This window comes from Heptranchias perlo, chromosome 8 (genome assembly GCF_035084215.1).
Source record: "Heptranchias perlo isolate sHepPer1 chromosome 8, sHepPer1.hap1, whole genome shotgun sequence".
NCBI lineage: Eukaryota > Metazoa > Chordata > Chondrichthyes > Hexanchiformes > Hexanchidae > Heptranchias > Heptranchias perlo.
In genome coordinates, this window is record NC_090332.1 from 7386454 (window position 1) to 7400661 (window position 14208).

The following is a 14208-nucleotide window of genomic DNA, read 5'->3' on the forward strand; positions in this document are numbered from 1 at the left end:
CCCGTTGAGAGAAGATGAAGCTGCAGGACACCCGTAGCCTCGTATTACCCACACTGCAAGACGTGACAGAAATGTCAAGTTAGGCTCCCAGCAGTAAAGTTGCCCTAAATGTGACAGAACAACAGTGGCTATGTGTAAAATTAAACTGGGCCCGAATGGTCTAGCAGGATCACAGTAAGGTGCAGGAAGCCTCCTGAGAAGAGTCACATTCTAACCGATTTTGGCCTGGCCCATCCAGTTTTAGAGTGGACAAGTTCTAAAATATAAACCAAACGGCACGAGTGTTCAAACAGAAGTCTTTTTTCCCCCACCCCCTCCTGTGTCCCACAGTGGGGAGATATTTGCTATTAGGGTTGGGAAGGCTGTCAATGAATTTTAGAACATACAAAGATCAACACATGAAAAGAAAGATGAGAAAAGATTGTCAGGCCCATCGGTGCACGGCCCACTCACTTGTCTGTGCGAGCTTGTGTACTGCATCCCCAACCTCTACTATCGCTAATTCCTGGCCCAATTTCAGGGGAAAACTCTTAAGGAATTCCTCCCCAATAAAGCAAGCTCCAGATGATAGTTGCCCATGATGCATCTAGAGCCTAACGTCCCTAGCACAGACTCCTCCGCTATTCCCTCATGTCCTCCTCACTCAGGAACACACCAAGTCGCTCCCTAAAACTGTACTCACCACTTCCACCTCAAGCTCAGAACTCAAGCTTTAATTCTGTGCCCTGATTGAGATCCTGTCTGCCATCTGGCTGTGGACTTGGCAGAAGGTGGCACCCCTCAACACCATGGGAACATCCTGACTTGGGCAAATATCGCCATTCTTTCCCACGGAGACTCCCAAGTGGGAATGCCACGTCTCCCCTTTCCCCACCCCCTCAGCTTCCTGCCCAAGAGTTAAAATCCACCTTCTGGTATCATAGGATCTAACAGCACAGAAGGAGGCCATTTGGCCCATTGTGTCCTGTGCCAGCTCTTTGAAAAGAGCTGTCCAATTAGACCCATTCTCCTGCTCACTCCCCCATAGCCCTGTAAATTTTTCCGTTTCAAGTATTTATCCAATGCCCTTTTGAAAATTACTATTGAATTTGCTTCTGCCGCCCTTTCAGGCAGTGGGTTCCAGGTCAGAACAAATCGCTGCGTTAAAAAACAATTTCTCCTCATCTCCCCTTCTGCCTCTTTTGCTACGGAATATTTCCCTACAGACTGCAATTCACTCCAAAAGCACAATTCAGTCAACATAAGCTTAATGCAATTTATTTGTTTTTAATATACCATTTCATACACTTGCATATCCACACACAGAGTGCATTCGTTTTATTTGGGTTTCTTAATTCCTATCCGAAGGAATTTATTCAAAGTAAAATAATTCTACAACAGACAACAGTCAAGATGTTCTTGCTGTGAAAGTGTGACGGTTGATATTGGTGAAGGGTTCAAATCCTCGGAGAGAAAGGTTCAGAATAAGGATTCTAACGTTAAGAGAGGAACTTTCTTCCTCGAAAAGTAACGGAATTATGGAATAAATTAGCACGGAAGCAGACGGCATAAACAGATTGAAGAAACAATTAGACGTGTTTGTAGATAGAGTATTGAGGGTTATGGTGAGGAGGTAGGTTGGTGGGGTTGAGCTGTGAAGGACAGGCTTTGATGGGCTTAAAAGCCTAAAAATTCTAAATGTAGAAATAACTGCGACATTAGAGGACGTCACATTCACTTGGCTTTCCTTCATCCTCTACTTCAATGGAGCCATTTAAAATAAACAGGTTAATGCCTTTGTTAGAAAGGAATATCAGATGTTAAGCTCTTGTACGCTAATGTTATAAACCAGCATTTCTAAGCACTTCTGTTCTAGCACTGAAGGATCGGTTTATTGAAGGTGCCAGCCGTGGCCCAGTGGGCAGCACTCTCGCCTCCGAGGCAGAAGGTTGTGAGTTCATAGTCCCACTCCAGAGACTTGAGCGCAAAATCTAGGCTGACTCTTCAGTGCAGTATTGAGGGAGTGCTGCACTGTCGGGAGGTGCCGTCTTTCGGATGGGACATTAAACCGAGGCCCCGTCTGCCCTCTCAGGTGGACGTAAAAGGTCCCACGGCACAATTTTGATGAAGAGCAGGGGAGTTCTCCCTGGTGCCCCGGCCCAATGTTTATCCCTCAACCAACATCACTAAAACATCTTATCTGGTCATTATCACGTTGCTGTTTGTGGGACCTTGCTGTGCGCAAATTGGCTGCCACATTTCCTACATTACAACAGTGACTACACTTCAAAAGTGCTTCATTGGCAGTAAAGCACCTTGGGACGTCCTGAGGTCGTGAAAGGTGCTATATAAATGCAAGTTCTTTCTATTTTCTTATTAGCCAAGGCCATTATGGGCTGCTAACGACACATTTGCTGATATTCTGTTTTATGGTATTCTGTAGATCATTACACACTGACTGGCCTAATAACAGCAAGGTGCTGTAAATGCAAAGACTTCAGTCCGAGGAAGGAAACAATGCTGATTTGCCTCTGTGTGGTGCATCACCTGATTCGGACGCATTGCTGTACAGGAGACCCCCTCGGAAAGCCACAGTCATTTCTTGCAGGCGTCTGCTGTAACTCTGATACAAGAATACTGAAACGTAAAGCTGAGTATTTTTATTAGATGCTTCATTAACAAACTGCACTCTTTAGCTATGTACAGTTAATATGATAACCTTGTGTGTGTATATATATATATTTTTTAAAAACACAACAAACATGACAAGCATCAAAACCTGACAAAAGAAAACAAATGATCCTGCGGTACTCAACAGCTATACAATGTGAAGACATGCATTGACTGGGCAAGATATTGGATCTAGCAACACTGTTATCCTGCTGTTCGAAGGGGACGAATAGCCCCCCGTGTACTCATTGTGAAGTGCTTGATGTAACAGAATGCCATGAGAGTGGAGCGACGGAAAATGTGGGAATTGACTGTCAACGGCAGGGGTGGGGGGCAGTCCGCAGTACGGCCTGAGGCCCTCGTGGGGCCTGCGAGGCCTGGCGGTCTGGTCCAACGAAGCCCCTTTTGTTACTCGCTGGCTTGTCCAGTTTGAATGTGGCAGGCCCCGAGGTTTTTGGAAAGGGCTTGTTCTTTGCTCCGGTGCCTCACCTTTGAGCGGGTATTAAATCAGAACGCCAAGCTCTGTTAGTGCCAGCTGCTTGAGATATAGAGCAGATTAATGGGAACGTCCATTTAAAATGTTACATGTGGCCTGAGAGGCTCCATGGTACCTAAGAGAGGCCCACAAGGCAAAAAACAAAAGCCTTGGACACTCCTGCTTTACAGTATACCGGTACTATTTACAGTTTAAAGGAAACAAGGTGGAGCAAATTTATTTAACGTGTATGTGTAACTGTGAGGCTACAAGATAAACACAAATCGGTTTAAGTCACAGAACATCGGTTGAGCCTTTTGATAGTTTATTTACCTAACATTAATCAAAAAATAAAGACTAGGGTTTGTCGGCCAAGTTGCGGTTTCAAATTTCGATATTATTTCAGTGTAAACAAATAAATAAATTATTTACAATCTTTGGCAAAAATTCACTGCCTCCCACAAACAATTTTTTTTAAGAAAGAGAGAGAGAGAAAAAATAACCATAAATAAATTAAATAGGAAAATATGATACAATCTAAATATTCACATCTTTTCCCCCCCTCGCACGTGCCGTGTTTTTCCTTGAAAGATGTTCGCACTCTGCGGTGATCTGCGGATCTTCCTCGTCCAGAAGCGGGGGAAGGGAAGGGACTGGGGGAGAGAGGAGGGGGAGAAGGGGAGATACAGGAAGGTCAAAGGACACAGGAAGGAGTCGGTTGCTTCTCAAGTCAGAAAGAGTTTCTTATAGGCGTCACTAACATTGACAGACTCTGTAATGTGCGTGAAAGCCAGAACAAAGTGATTTTCAAATGATATACGATATATAGAATATATATATTCAAATTAAGCTGATACATTATTGGTTGTCGTTTGCTTCGCCCCATCCCCCAATACCAGTCATAGCTTTTACTCAGTTAGCGCTTTCCAGCTGAGAAAAAGTAACTGGCACGTCAGTTGATAGATTAAATGATACATAAGAGAGTGTCTATAGGATTTGTATGCCATTACTGCAATAACTGTGCCATTTGGTATCCCAATAGCTAACTGGAAGCTTCTATGTACAGACAATGGAATGTGGTAGAAAAAGTTATAAACAAAGTGGTTTTAAAACAGTTTTTTTTTGTAATTCATTCTTGTTTCCCAGAAAATGTCATTTTTAACATCGTTAAATCAGATTAAAAAATAACAGCCCGCTACTCGGTTTCCTTGACAACAAGCCTTATTAGAAAATAGTAACGGCAGACTTATATCATAGCACGATAAGTTTGTTAAATGATCCCTCTATCTAGGTACAGTCACGATACGAGACTTGTTGAGATGGTCAACTTCCTGCCGCGGTAGTGGCTTGGTTGACGCATCTGTGCCGGGCCGTCCAGAGAGCTGGTGCACAGAGCGAGCAAGGTCACCACGGTCAGCCGAAGAGGGGGGAGGCGGTCAAAGGTTACACTCAGGAAGCCAGCGAGGAAAGAGTGGGCGGAAGTCGGGACTGCCAGTCCGATTGAGGTGACGAGGCTGCACAGCATGTTCAGGATTCCACTACTTGTGCTGCAAAAAGCAGTACTCAGTTATCTGTGAAAACAGGACGTCGCATTGCATTAAAATTCTTGCCATTAGGAGGGGTCCTCCTAAAACGTGACTTTTTCATTGCGAAATGGCGGCTCATTTTATGCTAGATAGTTTGAAAAAAAAAGTGCACGTCTCCCTTCAATGACTGCAGGCATTTTAGTGGATAAGACGTACTTTGCCTTAGGCTCCCTCGGTGGGTTGGTGGATAACCACGCGGCTTGATGTGGTTTTGAGCCACGTGACAGGGAAGGCCCCCAGGCTGAATCAGCAGTGCCCGCCGAGTTAGGGGAAGGCCATTGAAGTGAACTGTATCAATGGGCCCAAGAGACAATTAGATGTGTTTCCAGAGAGAGTAAGAAACGACTCAATGGGATTGAGTGCTGAAAACAGCTGCGCCTTTGTTTGGGTAAACGGCTCGTAAGAATTCTCTATTCGTATAGAATAATGCCCGGCTGGAGTGTGTAAACCTGCAGTACAACCAAGGGTTTCTAATTAAATCAGAGACCGTAGAGAACAAAGTCTGAGTCTTCAGAACTCAGAGATTGTGACACACTCCCAATGAAATGTTACTTCATTTATAATTTAGCCACGGCATTGAACTGTTGTTAGAACGTGGTACGGGTGGCTAACTGCTTCATAAGCCTGTCTGCCGACCTTTCCATTGAAGGTCAAATCAAGTGACGGGAAGAGATGGTGGGGGTGATTTTAAACCCCAACAACGGGTGGGTTGGGGGCGGGTGGGAGTTGGAAATAGTTGTTTTTTGGGTTTAACGTCAGTGTGGAAAAGTACAGGCTTCCCACTGGGAATGCAAAGTCCGAAAAATTTGCGGTTGCGACTCAAAAGAACAACTATTGTCTGGCGCTGTGACTAGATTCCTCTCTGAATCGCAACCAGAACAGGAAAGTCAATGGTCCGGAGGGACTTTTTGCAGTCTATATTACATAGAAATATATTATATACATACACACATTATATATATATAATATATTATACTGTATATGTAGTGTGTATGTATATAATGCTTTTCTATATGATATAGACTGCAAAAAATCTATCTGGACCATTGTCCTTTCCTATGGTATATATTTTTTTATATATATATATATATATATATATTGTGGAACCTTGTTTATTTGCATTTCAAATATCTGCCTTTGGCGACTATCCATCAGAATTCTCTTGGAGTAAAGCCTTGCTCGAGACACCGAAACTACATAATGTCGCGTTTCTTATTTGTATTGAATGAGTCTTCATTCCTGTGTTGGGGCTAAATTTTGAGGACTTTTGATTATCTTCCATTATCCAGTGCGGGATCCATCCATTGGATCAGATAATGGAGGTATTACTGCAGAATAAAATATAGGCTGCTCAGGATGGGAACACACTGAGGGATTACAAGTGATATCATAGATTGTGAGAGGGTAAAATGTGGTTTGATCTGCGAGATGTGGTTATCCTTGAACTGTCCTTATTGATGAGCTATTTTTCCGGTGAATGTTAATCCAAAGCCTGTTTCAGTGGTTCAGGCGAATGTTAACCCTCGGCCTCAATTACCTGTTTCAATGGTTCAGGTGGATGTTAAAGATCCCATTGGCACTACTCGAAGAAGGTATTTTGGGCAATGTCTGTGGGATGTTGATGGAGCAGAGCAGCTGTCATGTCATTGTATCTGAACGGCTTTGAGATGTTCTGGTGCGATAAGATACAATATAAATCATTGAGAAACCATGGTTGAAGGGCCAAGTTCTGTAGTGCAGGATCCCACTAAGATTGACATCTGCGGGTATGTCAGGTCAGATGAGGTAAGTCAGGATGGAATGTCCAAGTGGCAGCAGCTTGGGTTTTAAAAGCCTGCAAACTATCAGAGGAAGGGAGAACTGAGGGAGATATGGATTCCAATCATTTTGAAGTCATGGGCAAAGGATAGGTAAGAGTAGAAGACTGTGAAATGTGCCTTAATCGCAACTCAGTGCGTTTGCAGGGATGAGAAAGAATGTGTGGGATGGAACATTTGGAGCTTAGGAAGAATAAGAGGGGAAAGCTTGGAGAAGCGATGACCATAGGACTATCCAGAAAACCAGAGAGGTTGGGAAAATTGTGACCGTTGGATAGGTAAGAGATTGGAAGCTAGTGAAGGATAGTCGATCAGGTGACAAGGCTGTGTTCGTTATTAAAAACTCTAGTTAGGGTTTGGAGGGGGGGGGGGGGGGAGGAGGGGCTGGGTTTATTCTGACTTTGTCCAGGTTGCTTTAACTGGCTGCAGGTGTTGTGACGGACAGTGACTGCGAGAGGTTCCTGAGTTGAACCGAACATTGTGCTGCAGTTGGAGGGATACGGAATCCCCTGTGCGTGTTTCGCATTAAAATGTCGACATACAGAGACAATGGAAGGCAGGCAGACTCACCTCTACACTCGTATTTGAGGTCAGAGAAGTAAACGGCTTCTTGAGAGAAGACGAAGAGCCCTAGTCGTCCTCCGGCTAACGTCTTATCGTAGATAGGACCAGAGTCAGACATAATTTGCTTTCCTTCATAGACCACCACTCTGTGTAAACAGAACCAGAACTGAGGATCCCTCCTGCCAAACCATGACTGTACTTACAAATGTCGTTTACAACATGAAATGGATTTCAAATATCCGCAACCGTATGTAGATGGTATATAAACATACCTGCACCAAAACAGTTATTGTGGAGAATTGCGTGACACAGAGAACTGAACTGTGTAACTTCAATGTAGGTGTCTCTCTCTATGTATATATAACTCACAGAATATATATATATATATATATATATATATAACTTGAGTGTGACATTTAAAGTGTGATCGCATGGCAAGAAGTACCAAGGACTGGAAATGTCCACTAGATAGACTGTTTTTACATTTTATATATATGCAGATGTGTAGACTTTTGACTGTACTCCCCCTTTAAAGAGAATACCAGCCTTCACTGGCGTGTAGTCCACTGATACTGACAAGAGAAGTGTTAACCATTCCCCCCTCTTCAGATACCGATGGACCTGCGGTGTACTTTTTGTTTTTGTTCCTGATTTTCAGAATTTGCAGTTTGTTTTCTGGTTTTAGCCTGGAACGTATTGCTGGCGATCCCAGCGGACTCTCACTTCTCTACGTGCGTGCTGTTGGCCTTGACCCTCGCCCACTGCCAGCGCACAGCGGAGAATTACTGGGCGAGGGACCCCATCACCAGCGCAAACTCAGAAAACTTACCCCCATAATGTGTTTGGATGATATTCCTTTCCTGCTATCCTAATAGAGGTTAAATTAAATAGTCTAAACACCTCCATTAAAGTAGAGGGCAGAAAGGTGTCATCCGAACGTATTAAAGATTCATTTGCTAATGTCGCCGGCTGTAATTTCTCTATAAGAAGCCTGGAAACAGGAGGCTCCTCCCTCCACCTTATTTGAAAGCTGCATGCCTTAGTGAATTGTTCACAATGGGCGGGCTTCAAACAGAATTTCACTTCACGCTTCACTCAGTTTTTTTTAAACTGATTTGTTTAGATTTAAAAACACTTTTATCCAATAGTAATAACTCTTCTCACTTATTTTCAGGGCACTGACTGATACCCTCACCTTTCACCTTTGATACTGCGGCCTTGAAATTATGCTGTGTGAATTGTGGCCTGTGAACATATATCACATTCCTAGGAGATTCCTCTGTCCACTGTTTCAACAAAGGTGTCAATCTATTTAAAATCAATAGGTCAACACCTCCATTAAAATAGTGATAAAAGAATTTCATATGAATGTGTCAGGTGTTTATTTGTTGAAAAACTTGTATTTATATATTAACAACATTCACACACCATAAGCCCCAGAACTTTATTCTTTCCAACTATAGCATTTGTTCTGTGAGCCATGATTTGATTTGATGCTGTTGCTAGCGATGAAACTAGAATCACAGAACTTTACAACACAGAAGGAGGCCATTTGGCCCATCGTGCCTGTGCCAGCTCCCTGAGAGAGCTATTCACTTAGTCCCATTCATTTGCCTTTTCCCCATTTGGCCCATCGTGTCTGGGCCAGCACTCTGCCCATCCCCCATCTCTTAACCTTTTACATTTTAAAATATTTATCCTGCTTCCCCTGTTGTTTCTGGTAAAGCATTCCACATCCTAACAACCCTCTGTAAAAAAAATTCCCTTAACTTCTCCTTTTGTTCTTTCGGTGATGATCTTAACTTTATGCTCTCTAGTTGTTCACTCACCGTTCCGTGAAAAAAGTTTTTCCCGATTTACCTTATCAAAACCCCTCATAATACCTCATTGCTTTTGTACTCTATTCCTGTATTATTAGAACCTAGGACCCCACATGCTTTTTTTTTAACATTTCATCAGCTTCTCCTCTCACGTTTAATATCAGTGTAGCTGCTCTTCTACTCATTTTAAGGTTTTACCACTTTGGCCTGTATCTCCTCTCAGTCTTTCTCCCAAAGCTGCTAAGGAGAGTACGAAAAAGGACAGGAGCAGACCAGCTCGAGCCTCTCCCGTCCCGACGTGGTGTAACTTCCCCAGACTGTAACTCCTGTCCCTCCCCCCAGGGCCCCTGTGCAATCTCTGAGCTATTTGCCCAAACGAACGGCAGCGCATGTCCTGGATGCCCGTGGGATTTGTTTTTAAACTTGTGCTGCCGTGCCTGTGCAATGGACCTTTCTGAGGGTATTTACCTAATGAAGCCTGTTTTGGGCCGATGGATCAGGTGCCACCTGTAGGCGGTGTAATCCTTCCAGCCAACATTCTTGGGGTCGTGCCATAGGGTTCGAACCTGAGACATAAACAGATCGGCATTAACTCCAGTGGATTTGATGAGAAAAATGGCTTCCAGCAAAGATTCACAAAGTAACGGGGCCTTGTCGCAGTGTTTGAAGCCGGCGTTAGGAACAGGCTCGAGGGGTTGAATGGCCTACTCCTGGTCCTATGTTCCTATGTAGGAGGAGGCCATTCAGCCCCTCGAGCCTGTTCCGTCATTACCATGGCTGACTTCAAATCTCACCCCATGCCAACTTGTGAAAGTGAATTTAATACAGGTGGTAATTTGTGGGTTGGCACGTCAGGATGGCTTGTTATAAAAAGCCAACTGGTTGAGGTAACCCGCTCCCCCCCTCCTACCCAGCCTGGCCAACATGTGGCCTCAGTCCCACACTATGTGGGTGACTCTCAATGCCCTCAGGGCAACTAAGGATGGGCAATAAACGCTGCCTTGCTGGTGTTGGCCCCATCCCAAGAATAAATTACAACAACGGACCTGTGCCCTTACAGTCAGCGTGGCTTTAAGCAACAACATAGGGATCAAATGGTGATGCCAACTAACACCACCCTCTTTGGGAGTAATTACAGCAAAGACCCGCCAATAACTTTGCTCCTTGAAAACAGGCCGGTGAAAGCCTATTTTTCTTTTCTTTGATTGTTGTTTTAAAATAAAGACACCATGCGTGTACAAACACCTTCCTCACATCTGCACGCGCCCCGAGCCGACCGGTTTCACACTCGCGAGCAGGCCTGTACTGAGCAAGTGCAATGGGACGGGGCCCCCACCCACCCCGATACTCTGGGTTAAAGGTGGGGCATCCCAGTGACGGTGTCACAGGGACTGGAGCAGGCATGCTGGGCGACATCAACCAGGGCTCTCAGTAATCCTCTGTTGGTCTAGGTTGTTAAGACGGTGCAAAAAAAATAACTGAAGAAAATTAAATATCAGCATGAATGGTAGCAGACAGGGTCTAGAAAATCAGAAGTGATTTAAAAATTAAAGGCCCCGATGGAAAAATTGCTGTTACTGTTTTATCTTTAAAAATTCTTGTTTTAACATTTAAACAACTTACAGCACACTATAGTACAAATAATAAATCAATGTGATTAAACACTTTCAACATATGAAGTGCTATCGACAAAAGAGTAATTCCTCATCCATGTTCTGTTCTACCAGGAAGGAACGATCAAAGTGTTAGAATTTGCAAAAAGTAACTCATTGGTTAAGCTTCCCACTAACCACTGTTGAGGTTTGTTCGCTGGAGTATTATGAGTGAAGTATTTTGGCTGTGATTACAGTGGTTCTCATGTCACATTCCTTCTTTACCTAGAGAGTGATTAGAATGTGGAACTCACTACCACAAGGAGTAGTTGAGGCGAATAGCATAGATACATTAAAGGGGAATCTAGATAAACACACGAGGGAGAAAGGAATAGAAGGATATGCTGATAGGGTGAGATGAAGTAAGGTGGGAGGAGGCTCATGTGGAGCATAAACACCGGCACAGACTCGTTGGGCCGAATGGCCTGTTTCTGTGTGTAATTTTATGTAATTCTATGTAGTCCAAATTAAAAAAACATTTAAATGTATCTATTGTTTGGACACTGCCCCTTAATCAAATAAAAATAATTGCTGGAAATCAGCCTGTCAATAACCAGTCCTGCTAAAGTCACATTTCTTTCCTGATACAGATCCTCGCTGCAAGGATCAAACTGCCCCCTGGCTGCTGTGTCTCTAATACCGCAAATGCCAGGCTACAGCTGCTCCATTCTGGCACTAACGCGCACGGACGTGTCTCTCCTCCAGTTCTCCTATGTGGAACATTCCTCTGCAGAGTGCCCCTTCAGGCAGACTTTAGCCCAAACCAGCTGCTTTCCCTTTCCTTGCTCATCTTCAGCCAACTCCTGCTCGAATAATGATCACAAGTGGGCCGATCTGCATTGGAACAGCAGGAGGCCATTCAGCCCCTTGAGCCTGTTCCACCACTCAATAGCTCATCTGTATCTTAAATCGACCCGCCTTGGTTCCATATCCCTTAATATCTTTATCTAACAAAAATCTATCAATCTCAGTTTTGAAATTTTCAATTGACCCCCAGCCTCAACAGCTTTTTTTTTGGGGGGGGGGGGAAGAGAGTTCCAGATTTCCACTATCCTTTGTGTGAAGAAGTGCTTCCTAGCATCATCCCTGAACGGCCTAGCTCTAATTTCAAGGTTATGCCCCCTTGTTCTGGATTCCCCCCACCACCAGAGGAAATAGTTTCTCTCTATCTACCCTATCAAATCCTTTAATCATCTTAAACACCTCAATTAGATCACCCCTTAATCTTCTATGCTCAAGGGAATACAAGCCGAGTCTATGCAACTTGTCCTCATAAACTAACCCTTTTAGTCCCGGTATCATTCTGGTGAATCTGCACTGCACCCCCTCCAAGGCCAATATATCCTGCCTAAGGTGCAGCGTCCAGAACTGAACGCAGTACTGTACTCCAGATGTGGTCTGTATACGACTGTAACATGACTTCCAGTCCTCCATATTCCAAATCTGCTTCACTGCATCTGCACATCCCGGTTTCTGTTCAAGTTATTTCAGGGTTTGATTTACGGACTAAGCCATTTTACGAACGTCTTTAATATCACACTAACCGAAACTTGCTCAAGCATTTCCTAATCTTGGCTGTGGCCATTGAAACAGGCTGGGGCTCTTTTCCCTAGAAAAGAGAAGGCTGAGAGGTAACCTGATAGAGGTCTTTAAAATTATGAAGGGAGTTCGATAGGGTAGACGTAGAGAAGGTGTTTCCGCTTACGGAGAGTCCAAAACTAGGGGCCATAAATAGAAGATAGTCACCGATAAAATCATTAACGAATTCAGGAGAAACTTCTTTATCCAGAGAGTGGTTAGACCGTTGAACTTGCTACCACATGGGGTAGTTGAGGCGAATAGCACAGATGCATTTAAGGGGAAGCTAGATAAGTACATGAGGGAAAAAGGAATAGATTATGTTGATAGGGTGAGATGAAGTAGAGTGGGAGGAGGCTTGTGTGGAGCATAAACATCGGCACAGACCTGTTTCTGTGCTGTAAATTCTAAGTAATTTTCTGCAATTCTATGTAATTCTATGTAACTTAATCCTCCACCTGTGCAGGACTGGAGTGAAGAGGCACGAAGGCTTGAAGGACAGACAGCCCATTGTGAGGCGGCAGTCTTACCTGTCCGGGGGTGTTCCCGGTGTGCCAGAGTGCGTTCCGCAGGTGCTCGCCTCGGCCCGTGGTGGAGTTCACCACCTTAAGGGAAACGCCCGCATAACCGTGGGCTTTGGACGGCTTCTCCTCCCAGTAGGTCTGGGTGACCTGCTTCCACATCACCACGTAGAACCGACTGCTGGACTGGTAGCCGAAGACAAAACCAGCGTAGTCGTCATCGCGGTCCGTATTCACGTAGAAAGTGCCACTGAAGTCGATAGCGTTGAACTCATCGAAGCCTATGGATTATCAAAGGAGATGTTTCCCCTCAGGGCAATTGCAACTCAAGAGGCAGAAATGGATAGTTTTGTTATGCTCTCCTGGCCAACCTCCCATCTTCCACCCTCCATAAACCTGAGCTCATCCAAAACTCTGCTACCCGTATCCTAACTCACACCAAGTCCTGGTCTCCCATCACCCCTGTGCTCGCTGACCTACATTGGCTCCTGGTCTGACAACGCCTTGATTTTAAAATTCTCATCCTTGTTTTCCAATCCCTCCATGGCCTTGCTCCTCCTGATCTTCGTAACCTCCTCCAGCCCTAAAAAGCTCCGAAAGCTCTGCACTCCTCCAATTCTGGCCTCTTGTACATCCCCGATTTCCTGCGCCCCTCCACTGGCGGCCATGCGTTCAGTAAGCTCTGGAATTCCCTCCCTAAACCTCTCCACCTCTAACCCTCTCCCCTCCTTTTAGACGCTCCTTAAAACTTACCTCTTTGACCAAGCTTTTGGTCACCTGTCCTAATATCTCCTCATGTGGCTCGGTGTCAAATTTTGTTTGATAATCGCTCCTGTGAAGCGCCTTGGGACGTTTTACTACGTTAAAGGCGCTATATAAATGCAAGTTGTTGTTGTTGTTAGGGTTTTCTACATTAATTTTGAACGGGGTGGGTAGCTTGACATTTTATTTATCTATTCTCGGAATGTGGGTGTCACTGGCAAGGCTGGCATTTATTGCCCGTCCCTAGTTGCCCGTGAGAAGGTGGTGGTGGGCCTTCTTCTTGAACCGCTGCAGTCCGTGGGGTGAAGGTGCTCCCGCAGTGCTGTTAGGTAAGTCGGGGGGTGTTCCAGGATTTTCAGCCAGCGGTTTGTCGGGGGTGCCTTATCCATAAAGAACTATTACGCACGCACTGGGACGAATAATGCCATCCAGGCTGTGCTGCATTGGGGGACGATCGGTCTGGGGGTGTTAGCCACGCCTCATAATGCGAGGGCGGGTTCATTTAAATATTAAAATATGTTTACGGTGCATAGCACGACACGCTGGAGTGCACTGACTTTGTAGAGCATCTGCAACACGTCTAAAGGAGAAAGGACTACGGAGTTGGGGGTGAGGGGAAAAGGAGCGCAGTCCCAGGGAAGAAAGAGTCTTTAGAAGCCTCACGTTACAATAGGAGAGAGGCTGATGGGGCAGGGGGGTCATAGTGCAAAGTCAAGGCTGCCCGGGAGAAAAATTTAAGTTGGGCCTCTCCATCTGTGCCCATTGTTGATGGTGACTGAGTGAC

The 14208-nt window shown here is 44.8% G+C and overlaps 1 protein-coding gene across 2 annotated transcripts in view; it reads right to left on the reverse strand.

Moving 5' to 3' along the window:
- Positions 1-1241: 1241 nt before the first annotated feature.
- LOC137324374 (thrombospondin-2-like) overlaps positions 1242-14208 on the reverse strand; it is a 70819-nt gene continuing 57852 nt past the window's right edge. For both annotated transcript variants that reach the window (XM_067988590.1, XM_067988589.1), the window contains exons 19-22: positions 12672-12943; positions 9380-9477; positions 7098-7237; positions 1242-4695 (exon numbers count right to left, since the gene is read on the reverse strand). In XM_067988590.1, coding sequence (XP_067844691.1) covers positions 4688-4695; positions 7098-7237; positions 9380-9477; positions 12672-12943 — 518 coding nt within the window. In that variant the 3' untranslated portion in view covers positions 1242-4687. The remainder of the gene's footprint in view (positions 4696-7097; positions 7238-9379; positions 9478-12671; positions 12944-14208) is intronic.